The 23,726-nt window shown below is 33.7% G+C and overlaps 4 protein-coding genes, 1 long non-coding RNA gene and 1 other non-coding gene across 9 annotated transcripts in view; 3 read left to right on the top strand and 3 right to left on the bottom strand.

Annotated features, from left to right (window-relative positions):
- The window catches only part of LOC659812 (diuretic hormone receptor-like), a 43,562-nt gene extending 28,097 nt beyond the window's left edge, over positions 1–15,465 (bottom strand). For 2 of the 4 annotated variants that reach the window (XM_008200129.3, XM_064360049.1), the window contains exon 1: positions 15,307–15,463. The gene's annotated coding sequence lies outside the window, so the exon portion shown is untranslated. Of the gene's footprint in view, positions 1–11,759; positions 11,898–15,306 lie in introns of those variants that run through there. The other 2 variants (XM_008200125.3, XM_015983451.2) reach the window with 2 other exon arrangements.
- On the top strand, positions 1,068–1,500 carry LOC135265378 (uncharacterized). The gene is made up of 2 exons (XR_010333019.1): positions 1,068–1,333; positions 1,395–1,500. It is a non-coding gene; the product is annotated as an uncharacterized LOC135265378 (long non-coding RNA).
- A 621-nt stretch (positions 15,466–16,086) lies between the features above and the next one.
- TRNAV-CAC (transfer RNA valine (anticodon CAC)) lies at positions 16,087–16,159 on the bottom strand. The gene has a single exon. It is a non-coding gene; the product is annotated as a tRNA-Val (tRNA).
- A 1,097-nt stretch (positions 16,160–17,256) lies between these two features.
- Positions 17,257–18,978, top strand: LOC659743 (aldo-keto reductase family 1 member B1). The gene is made up of 6 exons (XM_966020.4): positions 17,257–17,413; positions 17,465–17,605; positions 17,654–18,025; positions 18,218–18,465; positions 18,513–18,773; positions 18,824–18,978. The coding sequence occupies exons 1-6, from the start codon at positions 17,381–17,383 to the stop codon at positions 18,861–18,863; spliced, it is 1,095 nt and encodes a 364-aa protein (XP_971113.2). The 5' UTR covers positions 17,257–17,380; the 3' UTR covers positions 18,864–18,978.
- A 5-nt stretch (positions 18,979–18,983) lies between these two features.
- On the top strand, positions 18,984–21,007 carry Prim1 (DNA primase subunit 1). Its single transcript, XM_965961.5, has 5 exons — positions 18,984–19,233; positions 19,278–19,803; positions 19,858–20,271; positions 20,681–20,874; positions 20,929–21,007. The coding sequence occupies exons 1-5, from the start codon at positions 19,131–19,133 to the stop codon at positions 20,946–20,948; spliced, it is 1,257 nt and encodes a 418-aa protein (XP_971054.2). The 5' UTR covers positions 18,984–19,130; the 3' UTR covers positions 20,949–21,007.
- Positions 21,001–22,970, bottom strand: LOC659605 (uncharacterized). Its single transcript, XM_965897.4, has 3 exons — positions 22,734–22,970; positions 22,435–22,687; positions 21,001–22,386 (listed from the first exon to the last, which is right to left on the bottom strand). The coding sequence occupies exons 1-3, from the start codon at positions 22,885–22,887 to the stop codon at positions 21,018–21,020; spliced, it is 1,776 nt and encodes a 591-aa protein (XP_970990.2). The 5' UTR covers positions 22,888–22,970; the 3' UTR covers positions 21,001–21,017.
- Positions 22,971–23,726: the final 756 nt, after the last annotated feature.

Here is a 23,726-nt window from a genome sequence, read left to right as displayed (position 1 = left end):
CCGGAGCCGCTCCGGGCAACGGTTCCGGCTACAGAGGCGATCAAAATTTTTCACTAAAAAAATTCATAAAAAAAAAACTTAAAGTCGTAGAGCAATGCGGTTTGTTCCATTGAATTCAGCGGCTCATTTTCTGTATTATACCAACTTTTCACGAGATTTAAAATTTTCAATTTTTTTGCTAAAATTTCCTGAGTAATAATACACTTAACTTCAAAGAGGTGAAAAAAAATTTTTTTTTAAACTCACTCCAGTAAATTTTTATGGACTTCTACATGTCTTAACAACCCACAAAAGTTGTTAAAAGTCCACAAAAAGTCCATATGTTCGATTTTTAGAAGTTTGATTTTTCAATTTTCGTCGCAGTTTTTGTCGATTTTGGGTACCCGGAATTTTTGTCAAGCAATAGCTCCGGAACTATCAGAGATAACCCTATGAAGTGTATTATCGTTGGAAAGCTCTTTAAATTATCTATCTTTTTCAAAAAAAATTATTGTTCTCCGACTAATAGTTTTCGAGCAAATTGGAGACAAATGCAAAAATTGGTAAAATTTTAAAAAATTCATAACTAAAAAACTATTGGGAATTTGGCAATTTTCTTGATGCCAATCGATTCCCCGGATCATTTTGCATAGGAATGGATCAAAATAGTTCCACTTTTTCGAATAGTTTAGCCAAAAATGAGAAAATAAAAAAAATTAAAAAAAAGTTAACACCCCCCCCTTAAAATCGGTCAATTTTTAAAGTGTCTCTAAATCAAATAAAACCGATTCTATCTTATAGATTTTGATGTGCTCTTTCCAATCTAAAAAAGCATTTTCTCCTAGCTCTTTTAGTTTGGCCGTAATCGGCGTTTGAAAATTGAAAATTTTTTTGCGAGATATCGCCTTGAGTCCTATGCCGTTTTGTAGAGTTTTTTATTCCGGTTGTCCTCAATTTTTCCGTTTCTCGATAACTCTAATAGTTTCGCCGTAATTGGCGGTTGAAAATTGAAAAAAAGTGAAAATGGAAACCTTTTTTTGCGTTTTTCTCGGAAACTGTAAGACTTAGAGCAACGAACAAAAAACTAGAGTTCCTATATTGGGAGAGTTGGGACACTGAATGTCAATTTTCGAAATTTTGTTTCATATACGTCGGTTGGAATGTATAAAAAAAACAAATTGGGATAGAAATCAGTGGTGTTATACTTGAAATTTGGCGAAAAGTCAAATAAATTTGTCAAAAAATGTTTCCATTTTTCGTCGACTAACTGCGTTTAGAAATGGTTTAGACTGGCAGTCGTCGTCAATTCACTGTTTTTTTTATATGAACTCCAAATTTTAAAAGAGATTTCTTTGTAAGTACAAGAATTTTACGTCTAAATTCTTCATCATAAACATTTTTTCCTTAATTTTAAGAAATGGTTATCATCGATGAAAGAGACAGAAACTGAACCTTTCCTGCCAAGTTTTACGTTTATTATTAACAAGCATTTGGAAAAGTGGATTGTCGAAATAATGTTATGTACAAAATTTATGAGATTTTGGGAATTTGTCTATGCATTTACAAAATACGTAGGTACTTGAACCCAAAATTGGTTCTAATTTTTAGGAAAGTTGAACCTGTCACTGCTTGGCCACCATCTACGTGAACTTTAGCTACTGTTTCAAATTATAAAGTTATTGAGAATTCACAATTTTGTCACGTTTTTCATACGAGAACATCTTCAATATCATTTTTTAGAAAATTTAAAAAGACGTCAGGAAATATGAAGGGTTCTTGATGACCAATTTTTGGGACGAGATGTTTAACTAAAAATTGTGATTGAAAAAAAAGCATTTTTAGCATTGAAGTATGTTTTAAGTTATGTATTTAATATTAAAATAAATATTGAAAAATTTCAGAAATGTGAACATTAATATTGGTAGATATTCAATTATTTTCTTTTTTTAAATAGTAATCCAAAATTTCTACGTTTTCTACGTCCCTGATTAAATTTGACGTAAAATTATGTCATTTTATGCATTTGACAAAAATTATAACCTTGAAATTATTTTCGACATAAACCTCTGACATAAGTTACTAGCAAAAATTTTAATAAAAAAGGATAGAAATATATACCTTATCCACATAATACAAAATTGGATCAGTTTGACGTTCAGTGTCCCAACTCTCCCAATAAAGGAACTCTACAAAAAACCATCTGATAGCGCTTAATTTTCTCTATTTTTTCGATTAAACCCGGAGCCGCTCCGGGCAACGGTTCCGGCTACAGAGGCGATCAAAATTTTTCACTAAAAAAATTCATAAAAAAAAAACTAAAACTCGTAGAGCATTGCGGTTTGTTCTATTGAATTCTACGGCTCATTTTACATATTATATCAATTTTTCACAAGAATTAAAAATTTAAAATTTTTTGCCTAAATTTAGGGTAACCATTTGTCATAGTGGAAAATTATATTCAACAAAAAAATTCATAACTCAAAAACTAAAAGTCGTAGAGCAATGCGGTTTGTTCTATTGAATTCAGCGGCTCATTTTCTGTATTATACGAACTTTTCATGAGATTTAAAAATTTGATTTTTTTTGCTAAAATTTCCTGAGTAATAACACTTATCTTCAAGAAAGTGAAAAAATTATTTTTTTTTAATTTTGTTCAATCATATTTTTTAGTATTTATATATGTCTTTACAACTCTCTAGAGTTGTTAAAAGTCTAAAAAAAGTCCATATGTTCGATTTTTTGATGTTTGATTTTTTCAATTTTCGTCGCAATTTTTGTCAATTTTGGGTACCCGGAACATTTGTTGAGCTATAGCTCCGGAACTATCAGAGATAACCCCATGAAGTGTATTATCGTTGGAAAGCTCTTTGAATTATCTATTTTTTTCAAAAAAAATTATTGTTCTCCGACTAATAGTTTTTGAGCAAATTGCAGATAAATGCAAAAATTGGTAAAATTTTAAAAAATTCATAACTAAAAAACTGTTGGGAATTTGGCAATTTTTTCGATGCCAATCGATTCCCCGGATCATTTTGCATAGGTGAGGATCAAAACAGTTCCACTTTTTCAAATAGTTTAGTCGTAATTGGGAAAACAAAAAAAATTAAAAAAAAGTTAACACCCCCCCCCTACAAAATGGTCAATTTTAAAAGTGTCTCAGAATCAAATAAAACCTATTCTATCTTATAGATTTTAATGTGCTCTTTACGATGGAACAAACCGTTTTCTTCTAGCTCTTTTAGTTTGGCCGTAATCGGCGTTTGAAAATTGAAAATTTTTTTGCGAGATATCGCCTTGAGTCCTATGCCGTTTTGTAGAGTTTTTTATTCCGGTTGTCCTCAATTTTTCCGTTTCTCGATAACTCTAATAGTTTCGCCGTAATTGGCGGTTGAAAATTGAAAAAAAGTGAAAATGGAAACCTTTTTTTGCGTTTTTCTCGGAAACTGTAAGACTTAGAGCAACGAACAAAAAACCATCTGATAGCGCTTAATTTTCTCTATTTTTTCGATTAAACCCGGAGCCGCTCCGGGCAACGGTTCCGGCTACAGAGGCGATCAAAATTTTTCACTAAAAAAATTCATAAAAAAAAAACTAAAAGTCGTAGAGCATTGCGGTTTGTTCTATTGAATTCTACGGCTCATTTTACATATTATATCAATTTTTCACAAGAATTAAAAATTTAAAATTTTTTGCCTAAATTTAGGGTAACCATTTGTCATAGTGGAAAATTATATTCAACAAAAAAATTCATAACTCAAAAACTAAAAGTCGTAGAGCAATGCGGTTTGTTCTATTGAATTCAGCGGCTCATTTTCTGTATTATACGAACTTTTCATGAGATTTAAAAATTTGATTTTTTTTGCTAAAATTTCCTGAGTAATATCTATCACTTATCTTCAAGAAAGTGAAAAAATTATTTTTTTTTAAATTTCGTTCTATCATATTTTTTAGTATTTATATATGTCTTTACAACTCTCTAGAGTTGCTAAAAGTCCAAAAAAAGTCCATATGTTCGATTTTTTGATGTTTGATTTTTTCAATTTTCGTCGCAATTTTTGTCAATTTTGGGTACCCGGAACATTTGTTGAGCTATAGCTCCGGAACTATCAGAGATAACCCCATGAAGTGTATTATCGTTGGAAAGCTCTTTGAATTATCTATTTTTTTCAAAAAAAATTATTGTTCTCCGACTAATAGTTTTTGAGCAAATTGCAGATAAATGCAAAAATTGGTAAAATTTTAAAAAATTCATAACTAAAAAACTATTGGGAATTTGGCAATTTTTTCGATGCCAATCGATTCCCCGGATCATTTTGCATAGGTGAGGATCAAAACAGTTCCACTTTTTCAAATAGTTTAGTCGTAATTGGGAAAACAAAAAAAATTAAAAAAAAGTTAACACCCCCCCCTACAAAATGGTCAATTTTAAAAGTGTCTCAGAATCAAATAAAACCTATTCTATCTTATAGATTTTGATGTGCTCTTTACGATGGAACAAACCGTTTTCTTCTAGCTCTTTTAGTTTGGCCGTAATCGGCGTTTGAAAATTGAAAATTTTTTTGCGAGATATCGCCTTGAGTCCTATGCCGTTTTGTAGAGTTTTTTATTCCGGTTGTCCTCAATTTTTCCGTTTCTCGATAACTCTAATAGTTTCGCCGTAATTGGCGGTTGAAAATTGAAAAAAAGTGAAAATGGAAACCTTTTTTTGCGTTTTTCTCGGAAACTGTAAGACTTAGAGCAACGAACAAAAAACCATCTGATAGCGCTTAATTTTCTCTATTTTTTCGATTAAACCCGGAGCCGCTCCGGGCAACGGTTCCGGCTACAGAGGCGATCAAAATTTTTCAATAAAAAAATTCATAAAAAAAAAACTAAAAGTCGTAGAGCAATGCGGTTTGTTCTATTGAATTCAGCGGCTCATTTTCTGTGTTATACGAACTTTTCATGAGATTTAAAAATTTGATTTTTTTTGCTAAAATTTCCTGAGTAATATCTATCACTTATCTTCAAGAAAGTGAAAAAATTATTTTTTTTTAAATTTCGTTCTATTATATTTTTTAGTATTTATATATGTCTTTACAACTCTCTAGAGTTGCTAAAAGTCCAAAAAAAGTCCATATGTTCGATTTTTTGATGTTTGATTTTTTCAATTTTCGTCGCAATTTTTGTCAATTTTGGGTACCCGGAACATTTGTTGAGCTATAGCTCCGGAACTATCAGAGATAACCCCATGAAGTGTATTATCGTTGGAAAGCTCTTTGAATTATCTATTTTTTTCAAAAAAAATTATTGTTTTCCGACTAATAGTTTTTGAGCAAATTGCAGATAAATGCAAAAATTGGTAAAATTTTAAAAAATTCATAACTAAAAAACTATTGGGAATTTGGCAATTTTTTCGATGCCAATCGATTCCCCGGATCATTTTGCATAGGTGAGGATCAAAACAGTTCCACTTTTTCAAATAGTTTAGTCGTAATTGGGAAAACAAAAAAAATTAAAAAAAAGTTAACACCCCCCCCTACAAAATGGTCAATTTTAAAAGTGTCTCAGAATCAAATAAAACCTATTCTATCTTATAGATTTTGATGTGCTCTTTACGATGGAACAAACCGTTTTCTTCTAGCTCTTTTAGTTTGGCCGTAATCGGCGTTTGAAAATTGAAATTTTTTTTGCGAGATATCGCCTTGAGTCCTATGCCGTTTTGTAGAGTTTTTTATTCCGGTTGTCCTCAATTTTTCCGTTTCTCGATAACTCTAATAGTTTCGCCGTAATTGGCGGTTGAAAATTGAAAAAAAGTGAAAATGGAAACCTTTTTTTGCGTTTTTCTCGGAAACTGTAAGACTTAGAGCAACGAACAAAAAACCATCTGATAGCGCTTAATTTTCTCTATTTTTTCGATTAAACCCGGAGCCGCTCCGGGCAACGGTTCCGGCTACAGAGGCGATCAAAATTTTTCACTAAAAAAATTCATAAAAAAAAAACTAAAAGTCGTAGAGCATTGCGGTTTGTTCTATTGAATTCTACGGCTCATTTTACATATTATATCAATTTTTCACAAGAATTAAAAATTTAAAATTTTTTGCCTAAATTTAGGGTAACCATTTGTCATAGTGGAAAATTATATTCAACAAAAAAATTCATAACTCAAAAACTAAAAGTCGTAGAGCAATGCGGTTTGTTCTATTGAATTCAGCGGCTCATTTTCTGTATTATACGAACTTTTCATGAGATTTAAAAATTTGATTTTTTTTGCTAAAATTTCCTGAGTAATAACACTTATCTTCAAGAAAGTGAAAAAATTATTTTTTTTTAAATTTCGTTCTATCATATTTTTTAGTATTTATATATGTCTTTACAACTCTCTAGAGTTGTTAAAAGTCCAAAAAAAGTCCATATGTTCGATTTTTTGATGTTTGATTTTTTCAATTTTCGTCGCAATTTTTGTCAATTTTGGGTACCCGGAACATTTGTTGAGCTATAGCTCCGGAACTATCAGAGATAACCCCATGAAGTGTATTATCGTTGGAAAGCTCTTTGAATTATCTATTTTTTTCAAAAAAAATTATTGTTCTCCGACTAATAGTTTTTGAGCAAATTGCAGATAAATGCAAAAATTGGTAAAATTTTAAAAAATTCATAACTAAAAAACTATTGGGAATTTGGCAATTTTTTCGATGCCAATCGATTCCCCGGATCATTTTGCATAGGTGAGGATCAAAACAGTTCCACTTTTTCAAATAGTTTAGTCGTAATTGGGAAAATAAAAAAAATTAAAAAAAAGTTAACACCCCCCCCCTACAAAATGGTCAATTTTAAAAGTGTCTCAGAATCAAATAAAACCTATTCTATCTTATAGATTTTGATGTGCTCTTTACGATGGAACAAACCGTTTTCTTCTAGCTCTTTTAGTTTGGCCGTAATCGGCGTTTGAAAATTGAAAATTTTTTTGCGAGATATCGCCTTGAGTCCTATGCCGTTTTGTAGAGTTTTTTATTCCGGTTGTCCTCAATTTTTCCGTTTCTCGATAACTCTAATAGTTTCGCCGTAATTGGCGGTTAAAAATTGAAAAAAAGTGAAAATGGAAACCTTTTTTTGCGTTTTTCTCGGAAACTGTAAGACTTAGAGCAACGAACAAAAAACCATCTGATAGCGCTTAATTTTCTCTATTTTTTCGATTAAACCCGGAGCCGCTCCGGGCAACGGTTCCGGCTACAGAGGCGATCAAAATTTTTCACTAAAAAAATTCATAAAAAAAAAACTAAAAGTCGTAGAGCATTGCGGTTTGTTCTATTGAATTCTACGGCTCATTTTACATATTATATCAATTTTTCACAAGAATTAAAAATTTAAAATTTTTTGCCTAAATTTAGGGTAGCCATTTGTCATAGTGGAAAATTATATTCAACAAAAAAATTCATAACTCAAAAACTAAAAGTCGTAGAGCAATGCGGTTTGTTCTATTGAATTCAGCGGCTCATTTTCTGTATTATACGAACCCTTCATGAGATTTAAAAATTTGATTTTTTTTGCTAAAATTTCCTGAGTAATAACACTTATCTTCAAGAAAGTGAAAAAATTATTTTTTTTTAAATTTCGTTCTATCATATTTTTTAGTATTTATATATGTCTTTACAACTCTCTAGAGTTGTTAAAAGTCCAAAAAAAGTCCATATGTTCGATTTTTTGATGTTTAATTTTTTCAATTTTCGTCGCAATTTTTGTCAATTTTGGGTACCCGGAACATTTGTTGAGCTATAGCTCCGGAACTATCAGAGATAACCCCATGAAGTGTATTATCGTTGGAAAGCTCTTTGAATTATCTATTTTTTTCAAAAAAAATTATTGTTCTCCGACTAATAGTTTTTGAGCAAATTGCAGATAAATGCAAAAATTGATAAAATTTTAAAAAATTCATAACTAAAAAACTATTGGGAATTTGGCAATTTTTTCGATGCCAATCGATTCCCCGGATCATTTTGCATAGGTGAGGATGAAAATTGTTCTTAGTTAAGCCGTAATTATTGAGAAAAAAAAATTGTAAACACTCAATTTTGACTCAACTCGGCGTTGACTGTAATTATCGTGATGGCAGATTAATTATTTCCAAGTTTAATTGTGATTTAGCACATTTGTGATGTTCTTTCAACAGATTGGGGATTCCAGATAACTTGTAATTTAAATGATTAAAAAACAGACTGCAGATTTTCGCTAATTTACACTTCGGCTTTCGTATTTTCATGCCAGCATTTAATCACTCCAATGCTTTCACTTTTAATTACGCCTTGCCTTCGTAGCTATTCAGTGCGATTTCAGCGTGCAATTTGTAAATTATCTTGTCTCGCAATAATGATGCATCGTGGTTCGAAATGTTGATCATTCCGTCCCCAGTTATCACCAAATTGAATTCCCAATTTAGGGAAGAAATTCCGAAACAGATTGCTTGTCAAAACCGAATTAATAATTAGCAATGATGCGGGCGTTTGCCCCTTGTTGTGCAAATTGCACCACGAGAGAATCCAGACATGTAAAGGCCATTAGACGCGTTTTTAGCGAGGAAATTTACCTAATTTCCGGCCGTAATGAAACCAAGACACGTTTCAGAAAACATATTTATCATACTTTGAGACGTCAGAGTAGTTCTTTTTGTGTGGTAAATGATGTGGAGAAACATTTCCGAATAAACTCGTCCATCACCTTATCTCGGCGCTTGAATTTATCAATAGGGAAAGCTCGAAATTAACCGTTTGACTGTTTCAGACGGAATTGCAATTTATTCCTTGCGGTTTTATTGTTCCAACACACAACTTTGATGTTTGACTGAGAATCTGCTCTAATTGCGTTGAGACGTTTCTTTCCGCAGGAAGTGCCTTCAACGAACATACGCCAGCTTTTAGACAACCAGCAATCCACTAAATCGTTGCATAATTTCCCTATCCGAGACGACCTTCCGTTCGAGATAACGATTATCTTCCCTGTATAGGGGACATTCGATTAAACTTGGACTCAAAACACGCTTTACAGGTAATTAAATTCATCGACCCGACCAATTACCGACAGAGTTTGACCCACATGAAAGGCCGTTTTTGTGAGGAAAGAGCGGAAAAACCCCCAAAGACAGCGGCTTTGTCTTTAAAAAAACGAGCCAAATCATCCCACTAATTAATACGAGTCTTTAAATTTGCGTGCTCAGGACACGCTAATTACGGCTTTATTTTTGTTTAGAATTTGACTTCCGACCAAAAATTGATTTCCATAAATTGGGACGTAATTTCTTATTTTTTTTTCTTTAAGGTTGAGTTTTTTTAATTTTCCATTTTATGCCGATTTCCTTAAAACTTGCAAGAATTTTACAAAAATCTAGATTTTTCACCGGAAATGAAAACTCGTCGTTTTTGTGTGGAAAAGACGGAAAAATCGGGTGAGGGTCGCGCTTTGTTTTATTAAAAAAACGAGGGGAATCATTTAAGATTTGTTTAATTAGTTTGCAGAATTAATTAATTCGAGTACCTACCTAAATTTGCGTAATGGGATATTAAAGGGATGTTTATGAAATGTATTCCGACCAACCAATCAAATTGGGGCTTTACTATTACGAATGATATTTGTGTTTACAAAAATAAACTAGATTTTTATTAAAACAAAACTACTGAAAGTGTCTTTCAAATTGCAGACAAGGAGTTTTTTTTTAATTTTGGTTTTGATTTTGGTTATTTTATTTTAAAATTTAGTTTTTTTGCATTTTTTTTTATTAAGTCATTAGTTTTTGGGATATACAGGGTGAGTATGCTAAAAGTGTCTTTCACTTTTTCTCAAAAATTATAAGTCGCACCGAACTCAACGTTTGCTGGTAAATATTTAATGCTTTTCTCTATGTCTGTGATTTTTTTCAGAATTTTCCTATTTTTTTCTTGTAATTAAAATCAATTAATTAAGAATATTAATATTAAAATTAAAAATATAAAAATGTTAATAATTAATCGGAATTTTGTGATTTCTAGTATTTTTCCACAACAACGATGCTTAAATAATATTTTAGAGCAAAAAATTATTAATAAATTAATTCCCAACATTAAAAATTACGTTTATTTGAGTTTTTAATTTTCACATAATTATTTTCTGGAATAGCGACTTTTTTGCAAATCTTTATATCACAAAATAACATTTAAACATCGCTTGTTCTCAGATGACACAAGAAATAACAATTTTTTGCAGCTACAGAATAATAATTAATTAATGAAATAAGTTTAATTAGAAGGAATTGTAAACAAAATTCTAAAAAAATTACACAAAAAGCGAAAAATACGAAGTATTTGATAGCAAAAGCTGAATTCGGTGCAAATATTGGTTTCTAATATTTAATAAAAATGTACTTTTTATAGGCTCTTCCTGTATCTACTAGATATCAGTTGTTTCAAAACTACAAAAATTCCAGCAACGCATTTTTTCGAAAAAATTGTTATTATAAATAAATTCTAATGTATATATAAATTAGTTTCAACAAGAATAATTAATAACTATTTTACATATTTATCAACTTTATTTAAAAAATTACTTCGGTAAAATGCGACGGTGGCATTTTTATAGTTTTGAAATAGCCAATATATGCTCAAAAGTTTGTCAAAATTTTCAAATCTGATATTCTGATCAAGAGGTATTTTAAAATTTTAATATTTGTTCAAAAACGTAATATATTGAGTAAAAGAACACTCGAGAGTTTTTATTTCAATTTATAACGAAAGAAAAAACAGAGCAAATTTGATGCTAAATGGATATTTTTTTACATTTTTTAAACATTTTGTGTTTTAGAAAGACACGAGAAATTGTAGAATATCGACTAATTAATTCTTATTTATTATGAATTTATAATTAATAAATTGTAGATAAAGTTTTGAAAGAAATCACAAGCATAGGAAGAAAGTATTTAACAGCAAACGCTGATTTTGTGCGACGATTAGTTTCTGAAATACTTACAGCAGACTCACCTTGTATGTGACGTTAGCAAGAAACTACCAAAATATCAATGTTTGGAAAGTGTTCAATTCAGCGCAATTTGAAACATATAATTATTTGTTTACAATAAAAAACACGAACATTTCTGTTTCTTGTTACAAGATTGTAGTTTCATTGTAAAAAATAAACACATTTTTTTACATCTCGCCCGACATCAATTCTTGTTAGCAAAATGTTTTTTTGTGCCTTTAGTCAGCTTGGGCTCTTTTAGAGAAAAATTGTTTAATTTCTGCCCTTTCACGGAGACGGGTTTAACTGCTATTCCAAAGTTCACGCTCGCGTGCCTCCAAAAATTGAAAGTTAATATCCCCGCAAAAAAAACTAGAAATACCAATCCGGGCATCAATATCCTGCTGGTTGAAACAATCCAATGATTTTGATTTAAACTCGATCGAATTAACAAGACTTAAAAATCGTATGCTAGTGGGAATAAAATGAATATTTACCCAATGAGTAAAAATAGTTCACAATGATATTTTATCGGTTTACTTAAAGCGTGGTGTCAGTAAAATTCAATTAAAAATAGGCCAGCAAGGCCGTCTAATTGTTTCTCTCCTCAAGTGCACTTTTCGCTGCATAAGTAAGAGAGTAATTGCCGAAGACGCGGTCGAAATTGCTTTTTAAAGCCGGAAATATCTCATTCTAAGCCGAGCCGAATTGAATTAATTCGCCGGCCCGAAAGCAAAAACGTCCAACAACCACCTGTAGAAATTCGATCAAAGGGAGATTTTGGAGGTGATAGTGAGTCGACGACGGTTTGTGATACTCACACTTTCGCCACTTGAACGGTTTTTGAAATTTTGCGAACAGCATAACGCGCACAACGAAAGCTTCCTTTTAAGACCGCAGTGGTGGTAGAACTGCGACGCTGTCGACGCTCAGGACGCGAACTGGACCAACTTTATGCGTACTCTCGGTGCGTCCGGAGCCGCCGGAGTCGGCCTTAATGATGTTTTTACAAACGCTAAGACAACCACACGATCTTTTTCGGGGCTTAGAAAGCTGCCAGCAGTGTGATTAGCTGACATCAATTAATCATAATTAAAAAAAAAGTTATGCAACTTGGCTGACTTTGAATTGTCTAACTTTAAATACCCAAAAATCTAAAACAACAATGTCTTATTTTATTTAAGATACATTTTTTTATTAATTTCGACTACAGGAAAAATAAAAACGTAGTTTTTTGCAATAAATTTTATTACGTTATGCAACGAGCGTATGCGAGTTGCATAACTAGACACCCGAGAACTTTAAGCTTTTTTTTTTGGAACATTTTAATTTAAAACACACGTTGCTATGAGAAGCGTGTTTTAAGATAGTGAAAACATTAATGTAAACACGTTGCCATGGGAAACGTGTTTTAAAATAGTGAAAACATATTGGTATTTTTATTTTCAGTAGATTTTTATTTTCAAAATTTTTTGTATAGTTTATCATTAACTAATTTTTTCACAACTGCTGGAGTGCATTTTACAAAAATTTGTACTTTTTTTATGAGTTTAATTGCTTCAATGAGTGCCAAGTTTACTAGTTACTAAAATTTCATGTTCTTCGTCCTGTTTTTATTAAACTAGAACGAAAAAATCATTAACTTTTGTCGAAAATGACCAAAAAATTTATCTTTTCTAAGTGTATATTTAGCTAAAACTTAATTATTGCGCAAAATTTCTTAAAAAGTGAGTCAATAAATCAGAATTGTGTCAAAAATGACATTATTTTTGCAAGTTCTGAGGACTGAAACACTTTTTTGAACCAAAAGTCCAATTAATTTTTCTTGGAGTAATTGTAATCTTTCGATTTTGTAATTTCTCTTGGTCATTGGAGAAAAGTCGAAACTACGAAACCTTAATTCAAATGGCCGTCTTTCCCTGTCGCTTGTTGACTATTGTTGAACAAATTAATGTGTTTTAATTTGAATTTTTCTTTGAATAATTTATTAGACAAGCACATTACCTCGCTATTAACAAGTAATAATAACCGTTTCCAGATGCTAATTTGAGTAAAAGCATCGCGTCATAATTTTTTCCCCGACGAATAAAAACACAAGTTGTAATTTTATTAAAGAACCCATAGAGAGAAAGAGGTAAACACAAAGTTGCTTCATATTTGAATTAAATTAAAACGGCGCTATGTTTTCATTTGGGTTTAATCTCGCAACATGTAGCCTGAATCAAACTTTATTACAATTTGAAAAATTAACGTGAAACTATTATCCTGCCGGAAGCGAGGTCCTTTACCTTGTCACTTTTTCGCTCCCTCAACCCAATTCATTTACTTAACTCCCTTAACATAGAGTGCACAAAGCTGAATATATAAGAGCATTTAATTTTCTCATTAAGATAGAGCAGTAAGAGCTAAATTAATAAGCTCCACTTATCCGAGTCGATTCAAGACATGCGCACCTAAATAAATTATAAACTAACACAACTAACGATGTAACAAAATACGGAAAGAAAACATGACCTCGTTTCCAATTCTGAAAACTGAAATCCGAGGCGTGATTGATATTGTTTCGGAAGAAAAATTTAGGCTTTTTTAATAGTTGAATCCACGATTTCGAGCCTCAATAAGTGAAAAAACAGGTCAAAACAGATGAAAGAACTTGACAAATCCTTGAGCGTCCTTGTGAGGAAGATATGTATTATGTCGTTTGATTTAGGAGTCGCAAGGGGCGTGCTTTATGGAAATGATCCCGAAATGTCATTGCGAATTTATAACATTTGGAGGCGACGGTTGCGAATTTACATACTGCAAGCATTTTGATTAAGTCTTTTCAAGCTTTAATCACCGACCACCGAAAAAATAAATCGGATCAATTGTGTGATGTGTTCATTGAAAGCGAGCGGAGAGAAAAAGTTAAAGAATTTCGTGTTTGAATAATAGAAAAAAGGGTCTTGGGACGAGAAAGGAAAGCGGGATAAAACAGAGCTTAATTGGAGTAACACTTTAATGAATTTTTTACGCGACAGGACAATGGCAGCAGGGGCGGACTCGCCCAGGCTTGATTTTTATGTACACAAGGATTGCAACGGGACCATTGCCAATTTGAGCCAAATTTCGGTGCTTTTTACTTTTTAAGTTTAAAAAGTTGGGAAAAATATAAAATGAGAGGTGTGGATTTTTTTTAAGGTAAAAAAATAACTCAAAAATAAGAAGTCGTAGAGTAAAATCGTCTTTTAAACTTACTGCAGTAAAGTTTTATGGACTTTTATATGTCCTAACAACCCACTAGAATTGTTAAAAGTCCAAAAAAGTGACATTTGTTCGCTTTTTTGATGTTTGGTTTTTTCAATTTTTGTCGCGATTTTGGTTGATTTCGGGTACCCGGAACATTTATCGAGCAATAACTCCGAAACTATTAGAGATAACCCTATGAAGTGTATCATCGTTGGAAAGCTCTTTACATTATCTATTTTTTCCAAAAAAGATTATTGTTCTCCGACTAATAGTTTTCGAGAAAATTGCAGATAAATGCAAAAATTGGTGAAATTTAAAAAAATTCATAACCAAAAAACTATTGGGAATTTGGCAATTTTGTCAATGCCAATCGATTCCCCGGATCATTTTGCAATGGTAGGGATTAAAATCGTTTCACTTTTTTGAATAGTTTAGCTGTAATTGAGAAAATAAAAAAAATAAAAAAAAAGTTAACACTAAAATCGATGAATTTTTTAAAATACATTTTAATATAAAATTGTCTGGGAAATCCGTCTGTGCAAACTGTTTTGTCCTCGAACGATTGGTTACCGAGTTATGAATTCTTTAAGATTAAAATAAAGTTTGACAAGAGCATTAAAAAATCGATTTTGGGAGCTTCTGAAGCGATTTTCCTTTGGAAGCATTACGTTAAATTAAATTTACTCCCGGAAATAAATAAATATCGATACTAAATGTATTTACTCCGCGAAAAAATCCCGCAAATTGGGTTAAATGAAGCAAGTTAATTACGCGCTCACTCCTAATAAACTCGTAAATTCCTGCTGGAAAAGCACTAACGGTTGGTGACAGGTGCACTTAGTAATTTTTAATCGATTCTCCTCTAAAATTACGGAAAACAATGACCATATTCAAGTCTAATTTAATCTTATCAAAGAAATGAGACTCCTTTAGAAGCGAATCTTCCAATTAGACATAACTAGACGTTGTTTCTTGCATTGTGATGAGCTGAATTGTAATTAAATTTTTCAAGTGTTCCTTTGTTCCAACTTTTCGCGAAAAAAAAAAACCTAATTGAAGTAATTAACTGTGATTAAATCGGGCCCCAACAATTTAGTGTCACACTTTTAACTTGACCCAAAAACCCGGAAAATCCCTGACCTTGCTATCAATTCCGGGACGTCTCGTCCAAACAAAGATCACGTGTTCGTTCCATCCCAATTCCCCGTTTCCACTGTCGCATTATTTAATCCCTCGAGCCACCAGCGAGCAAATTAACAAAGTCACTTGGACGCACTCAACGAAACTGAGATTTGAACGTTAGCTAAGTGTTTATCTGCTGACCCTCCATGACTTAATTTGTTTTCGGCTATAAACTGATTTAATCGGCGACCCATGCCTTGTTGTGCAATTTTCCAATTCGAGAAAATTTCAAACAATTTCACTATAATTACTAGTTGCTAAACAAAAGTAAAAGTTGCAAGTGGGCCGCTATTGTGAAAAGAATCGCTCGCTGCGGGTTAATCTAATTTCGCCCATAACTCGGACCCAATCAATAGTCTGCAAACTTGTAATAGATGTAATCGGCAAGGGACTCGCTTTCTGAGACATTTTTCTGCAAAATTGCCAAGTTTTTAATGCGGCTCTTGTGTAATTATGCCACATTAGGTGGAATGCTCAAAGTTTTTAAGAGGTTTCCGGATGTGTAAACACTGAAATAGGGCGTAATCTCAACTTTAAATTACTTCTATTGTAAGTGACTTTTATCTAATGTTTTCCAGTCGGAAGTTTCGCCATATGAACAGAATGAGGACATCGGAGGTATTATATTATTTAACGACCAAGTCCCCAATTGTATTTTTTGTTATTTTAACTCTTTGAGGACGTTTGAGAATTTTTACAAAATGATTGGTAATGCGTTAAAACGAAAAAAAAAAAGACTGTTTCCGCCCGGGATCGAACCGGGGACCTTGTGCGTGTGAAGCACACGTGATAACCACTACACTACGAAAACATATCTTCTACACTCACAATCACTGATTATACGTTAAATTTTTATTAATTGTTTTCTATTTTAGTTTTACAAAAATAAAGCTTAGTTCTATTGTGTTCGTTTGGTCGTAAATGTTAATTTTGGCTCAAGGCAAATTTTTACATTTACATTTACCATTCGCTTGATGCAAGAGGATTCGTAATAAATTGGAATTTTACTTGGCTGAATTTAAATCAAAATTTCCAAATTGATTAAAGGTTATTCATTTTGCCACTCTTATCTTAATTAAATTGTATAATTTATTTCTTACTTATTTCCAAATCGTAAGAAAAAAATTTATCATTTCCACAAGTGCTGAAAGGTAAATTACTGAAACTAATTAATTTTATCTTTGCTATAATTAATTTGATTGAATTTATAATTACATAAACATGATTTATTTAAAATAAGTCAAGGTCAAATGTGCATTATCAGTTGCATCCGATAAATAAAAATAATACAAAAACTTTTTTTGTTAATGTCGGCCACTATTAATTCACTCTTGCATCGCTGGTTGCGTGTCATAGTAATAATTTACTCGTTTTTGCCTTTAAAGCTCTTTATTAATAGTGCAAAAACACTTATTACATTATTTGATGGTGTGTTTTTTAGCCTATTGTTACAACAATTATTTTTTTTTATTTTTGGCTAAAATTATGATGGTCACGTCAAAAAATATTTTTCTTTTGCTGTAGTAAAGAAAACTTCTAGAGTTTTTAAAATTGTAAGAATACGTTAAGAAGTTTTATTTAAAAAAAAAACTGTTTCAACTTTTGTAATAATTTTGATCGATTTCCGGTACCCGGAACATTTATCGAGTTATAACCCTGGAACTATTGGACGCAACTTTATTGAGTTTATTATCGTTGGAAAGCTCTTTTAATTATCTATCTTTTTCTCGGACATTGCTCATAAAAACAAAAATTGGTGAAAATAAAAAAATCTAAAAAATTATTTGGTATTTTGCGTTTTTTTTGACGCCAGTTAATTTTTTAGATCATTTTACAAAAATAGTTTTACTTTTTTGAATAGTTTAGCTGTAATTGAAAAAATATAAAGAGAGTGTCTCCGAAGAATTTAATTTCTGGTCGACTGTACTTATAACTGGTTGCATAACCTCCACCTTATGTAATAACATAAACACGGAAGAGCCAATAAAACCTTTCAGCTGTTATTTTTTCAAGGTTTTTCTAATTTATTCTCATGTTGAACAAACTCACGAGTGGTCTAAGACTGGTACTTTTCCGTGAGTAAATCTCCGTTTTTTTTTAATGTCTGTCGTTGTAGCTTCGCATTTTTAACAAAATTCTTGACAATACTTGTCAGCAATTCCATTCTGCGTTATTTTATACAAAAATGGGCTCGCAACTGTATTTGAAGCTCCCAAGTGGGCAAAAACTGCCGGCTTTGGGCCTAGGGACTTGGGAGGTGGGTTATTGGCATCAAATTTTTTTTATTTCATTTTTTATCAATCAGGCGATAAGCGATGAAGAAATCGAAACTGCGGTCAACAACGCCCTAGATTTAGACTATCGGCACATTGACACAGCTTGGGTTTATGAAAATGAGGCGGCGATTGGGAAAGTGTTGAAAAAACGCTTTGCTTCCGGCTTGAAAAGACAGGACGTTTTTATTACGACTAAACTTCCGATGACGGGGGTTCACCCAGACAGGGTTGACATGTTTATAAAAAAGTCATTGACGAATTTGCAATTGGATTACGTCGATTTGTACTTGATTCATTTCCCCGTTGGTTGTACTTATTACGAGGGGGAAGCACGGCCCAGATTTAACGATAAAGGGGAGATTGAGACTGAGGGAAAGACCGACCACGTCGCCCTGTGGAAGGTTTGAAAAAAAATAACTTAACACAAAAAACGCTTTATCAATTACCGAATTACCACCGTTTTACCAGAATAAAATAGTGGGCTATTTGATGCGCTCACTCGCTATTGCTCGTTCGTGCTTTAAACAGTATTAATTATGAACGAATTAACACAACTTGTAGCTATTTTTTGCCCATTGTTGTAAATTTTGTAGAAAATGGAAGAGCAGGTTGATGCCGGAAGGGCCAAAAATATCGGTTTATCAAACTACAACATTTCTCAAATTGAAACCGTGCTAAAAAACGCAAAAATTAAACCCGCCGCACTTCAAGTCGAACTCCACGTCTATTTGCAACAACGCGAACTTGTAGAATTTTGTCAAAAAAACGGAATTGCTGTTATTGCCTACTCTCCTTTGGGGAATCCCGGCATGAACAAGTTTTTGCAAAAAATGGGCCAACAGTACGATTTTTGCGCCCTTTTTTTCATTTCTAGACACTTTTTTGCAGACCCAGACAGTTGGCAAATATTTTGGAAGATGCAAAAATTAGTGAGATTGCAAAAAAACACAAAAAAACACCAGCTCAAGTGGCGTTACGTTTCTTGATTCAGAGGGGCATTGCGGTTATTCCTAAAAGTGTAACGCCGAAACGAATCGATGAAAATCGAAAATTGTTCGATTTTGTGTTGAGTGACGATGAGATGAAAACTTTGTATGGTTTAAATGTGGGGGAGGCGGCCAGAGTTTGCGATTTTAAGGTCTTTGGAGGGTAAAGAATAATCACAGAGTCAGTTTTTAGCCTTACTTTGGTTATTTTAGACTTGATAAACACCCCGATTTCCCGTTCGCACAAAAATGAGCTTTTTTAATTGAAACATTACAATGTGACCGGATGTTGGTTGCATAACCCATGATATAAAATGATTATGTTGTATTTTACCCTTTACTTAATAAATAATCAAATAAATAGCAAATTCATGTTTTTACACACTGATGATATCGATCATTATGCAACGAAATTTAAATAAAAAAATAAATGACGTAATGTTGGTTGCATAAGCTCGCAACCAATTGCGACACAACCTCACTTTTTTTGGCGGGAAAAGTTGTCACTGTGTTTTGCGTGATGAGTGCCTCTTTGTACAATGAAGACAGCCTCCCTGACCTGCTCCCCATCTACTACAAGCGTCTGTTCCCCCATACAGCGCTCCACAAATGGCTTTGCTACGGTAAGTTGCCTCCAAGCTCGATTTTGGTCAAGTGAGCCCCTCAGGTGACCCCAACGTGTCCAACCGGCGCGAAATTTCGTTCACTCTAGTCGGAGACATTTACCTCCGTTACCAGAGTTTCGAAAATGCGGAGGACTTTGCCCAAGCGCTCCATAAACGCTTCCCGGTTAAAATCGATATTGGGGCTATTTACAAGCAGCGACTTGAGTCGTCTGGAAGTTACTCTAGCTCCAAAACACCAGTCGAGCGAGAGATTGTGTTTGATATCGATATGACTGATTATGATGATGTTCGGACTTGTTGTACGGGAGCTGGGGTGTGCCCCAAATGCTGGAAGTTTATGGTGATTGCGTGCAAGATTTTGGATGGGGCTTTACGGGAGGACTTCGGTTTTGAGAACATTTTATGGGTGTTTTCGGGTCGGAGAGGCATCCATTGTTGGGTGGCTGATAAAAAGGCCCGGATCTTGGATGATAATCAACGGTCGGCTATTGCTGAATATTTGACTTTGTTGCGAGGGGGCCTTGTGGTACGAAAAGTCAAGTTTTTCAACATGCATGCGGCCACTGAGTAATTATCTCCTCATTTTTGCTCCCAAGTTGTGTAATAATTGGTTAATTCAAGGAGGGCCTTAAAAGTCATTGATGAATATTTCGAAAAGTCGATTCTTGTCGAACAGGACATTTTAGGGACTTATGAGCGCTTGGACGCTTTTTTGGGCAACATTGACGAGGGTTTTAGTCCTTTGTTTCGAGACGCAATGACCAAAGTTCAGACTTCGGTCGAGCGCTGGAAGGCTTTTGTTAACACTTTTCAGACGTTACAAAGAGAGCAAAAAATACCAAAACACTACAGATACATGGTTGAGGAGATGAAATTTTACTATGCGTATCCGCGACTTGATATCAACGTCACCAAAAGCTTAAATCACTTGCTGAAAGCGCCGTTTTGCATTCACCCGAAAAGTGGCAAAGTTTCGGTGCCTTTTAAGCCCAAATTCATCGAGCATTTTGACCCAGATGCCGTACCCACAGTCAGGTAATTAACTGCCCGACACTGAAAATGTACCACTTTGAATACTATACAAGTGTTGCTGTTATACTTCTGCCCGAAACTGTGTCTTATTTTTTCACATTTTTTGCCCGATTTTTTACGGAAATATACAGGGTCTCTTTTTTGAGGCTGGCGAATATTTGTTTAAGTAATTTTGATTATAAAAGAATACATACATAGAAAAAAAAAATGGTTTCTGAGTGATTATTAGTGTTTGAGGTACAGTAAAAATGCACTAACTCTGTATAAAAAGTGGCACATTTTTTCCGGTGTGCAGTTTAGTATTCACAGAGCATTTTGCTTTCTTAACAAACACCGAGAAAAATGGTTTCTGAGTGATTATAAGAAGTGGCACATTTTGTGTGGCGTGCAGTTTATTCAGGAAGCATTTTAGCCAACTCTTGGACGAGATAAACACCTACGATGCCAAAACCAAAGCTCAGGAGAAAGATTTAGCGGAAAATTCCCAAACCAGTGTTAAAATAAAAGACTACAAGAAGACAAGTTTACTCAAATATGTTACAATTTTTTGCGAGTTTTTAAGAGGCTTGCAGGCTTCAGCTGCCCGAAACAGGGCCATAAAAAATGGTGATTTTTATTGCCTTGATGTAACGAACACAAATTAATTGTTTGAATTTCCAGGAACTGTAATGGAATATTAATTAGTTTACGTTTTTTATTACTCATTGTTACTGATTACGAAATAAATGAACATTTATAATTTTATCGTTTTATTTACCCTTACACACACAATATTTTTTCAAAAACGAATCACTAACACACCTAACAATGGCAAAATCTAGCCTTTTAATTTCACCATCGAGCTCAAAAACCTTATCAACATACGTAACAAACGCCTCAAAAACTGAATAGGGGTACGTTTGGACACTTATTAGTAATTTCTTGTAACCCGAACTCCAGGAAGCACTGGAACTTAACACTTTCCTCAACTCGTAACTCCGACACATTCGCTGATCAACAAACTCATTTACTTTATTCACAATAAAAAGTGAGGCGTTCCTCACAACTAAATCGTCAAGATTCGTCAAAACGAACCCATCACAGGGACAAGACCTATTCTCAATTTCCGAATCCAGACACGACTTTTCCGTAACATCCATAAAAAGCGACTCACACCTCGGACAACTCTGACTAGGTTTCGGGTCCTGATTCACCTGAGTCAGCACCATAATGTCTTGCAAAGTCATGTACAGATCAAACGGAGTGGTTAACTCGTTTTGCTTAAGTTTCAAAAACCTGAACTCTTCGGAATAAATCTCTTGGAATTTTTTCGGGACTAGAACATAAACGAAAGGCAGTTTTTCCTCCAACCAGCCCACATTTGTAAACTCGTTTTTCCCCTCACGCCTCCCTTGATCGCTCAGGAAGAACACGAACGTGTTCGCGAACACGCCTTTCCGGTTCAGGTGCCGGAAAAGTGCCCGGATCGAGTAGTCCAGCTTCGGGAAGGTTCCCACAGTTGCCGTTTTGATCCAGAAAAGGGCGAAACTTGGGTGGTTTTTGAACGTGACACTAAAGTCTTTGGCCAGGTCCAGGAGGCGTTCAAAGGGCGTTTCGCGGTCTGGACACGGGAACATTTTATTGAGTTCCACGGTTGGGTATTTTTCGTTTGCGATAAAATAGGGCCGGAAGTAGTAATCTGTGAGTTGTTTGTGGAAGGTGAAAGTTTTTGACCACACGTCATCTTCACCGAACGCTGTGGTGTAGTTGTATTTTTCGAACTCGGACCAAATTAAATCACACTCCATGGTTTTGCAACCGCTTAAAAGGGCCAAAATGTTGGTGAAAGTGTCGTCACTCACTTTCGCGTAGCCGTTCAAAGAAACCCACTTATTGTTCGACGTTAGATAATGACGGGTTTTTGGAAAATTCCGGATGAAACTTAGGCGCGAAATCTTGTCGATTCCTAGAATCAAGACACTGAAAGGTGGTGGCCAAATGTCGGAATTTTTGGTCGTTTTTTTGGCCGTGATCGCAGCATGGACTTGTTTGTATTGTACCGAACCAGTGTCACACTTGACCAAGACGAAGTCAGTGGCCAAAGTCACATTTTTCGTAAACTTCCGACATTTGGAAATTCTACAAAATTAATTAATTAAAAATTTGCCCCATTAACAAATTTCTTACTTGATGGTATCGTCGGGATTTACTCGGTCAAAGTTTCGTGAAATGTTCGAATAACAGCAGGAAACTTCGGGGTAAAACCCATTTTGTTGCTTGACGTGCAGAGTGGCCGTATTTTCGCTTTTTGTCACAAAAGTGAGGTAGTTTTTTCGGTTGCACGGTGTGTATTTCTTGGGGATTGAGTACATGAATTGTTGGAAATACATTTGGGAGAAGTCCGGAATCAAACACTTGTTGTTAGAGACAAGTGCTGGGACTGCAATTTTGTTTAGTAGTTGGAGAAATGCAGGCACTTTTCTTACTCGGAACGTGGTGTTTGGCGTCTTCGATATGTATCAGAGATATTGTGGTGGTGGTTCTGTTGTAGAAAAATAAGGGGGTGAAGCACATTAGGGAGATACTAGCCACCAGGAATATTTCAAACACAATTTTGTTTTTGTGGATTCGGAGAGGCATTTTGACGAGCTTTGACGTCGCAAGTAATGCGATTTTATTCGTAGTTGTCAGGGTTTTCTGTCTCTAAGGGAAAAATCGAAAAAAATCAACATTCAACTATTTTCAACTTTATCATTTATTTTAGAAATTAGAGTTCAAGTGTAGAAATGAGGCGTCCAGAATCGAAGTTTTTAATTTCTGGTTACAATCTTTTCGACTTTTTCGTAGAAAGTTAAAGTACCGACGTTATCGGCGTGAAAACATGACACCTTGAAGATAGTCTAGATCTTATGATTAATTATTTTGATAAAATGTAATTTTCACACAGTTATTACGGCGAAATTAGATAAGTTGGGACTAAACATCCGGCGGATTAATTATTTTTTCGATTATTTCTTATAATTTAGCAGAATCTATAAGATTGCATCCGTTTGGAAAATTTTGATTATTTTTAAACTATTTGTTTTATCAGCGGCAATGGCAATCCTAATTGTTACTCATTAGCGTGTTATAAAACAATTCGCATAGAACACAACGTCCCTTTTTCGCATTTATGGACCCGGAAATAATGAGCAAACAGTTTCCCAATCGGCATTTTCAACAGAAGCAATTGAGAAATTTGTGGAAAACCTTTGATAATTCTAGCAAATTAACAACAATAACATTCGAAAAGTCCACAAAACTTCAGCTTGAACTTATTAGTAGCAATTTTCGCATTTTTGGAAATATTATTTACTTGCCTGCAATGTGAGCACAATTCACTCTCGCAACTCCACTTGTATTAATCATTAAAATCACGCAAAATATAACACGAAAGTAATAAACATTGAATGTTTTGGATTTTTCTGTAAACTAGATTA

This window comes from Tribolium castaneum, chromosome 2, assembly GCF_031307605.1.
Source record: "Tribolium castaneum strain GA2 chromosome 2, icTriCast1.1, whole genome shotgun sequence".
In the NCBI taxonomy this organism is placed as follows: Eukaryota; Metazoa; Arthropoda; class Insecta; order Coleoptera; family Tenebrionidae; genus Tribolium; species Tribolium castaneum.
The sequence above is the reverse complement of the archived record's forward strand: the minus strand, read 5'-3'. Positions and strand labels throughout refer to the sequence as shown.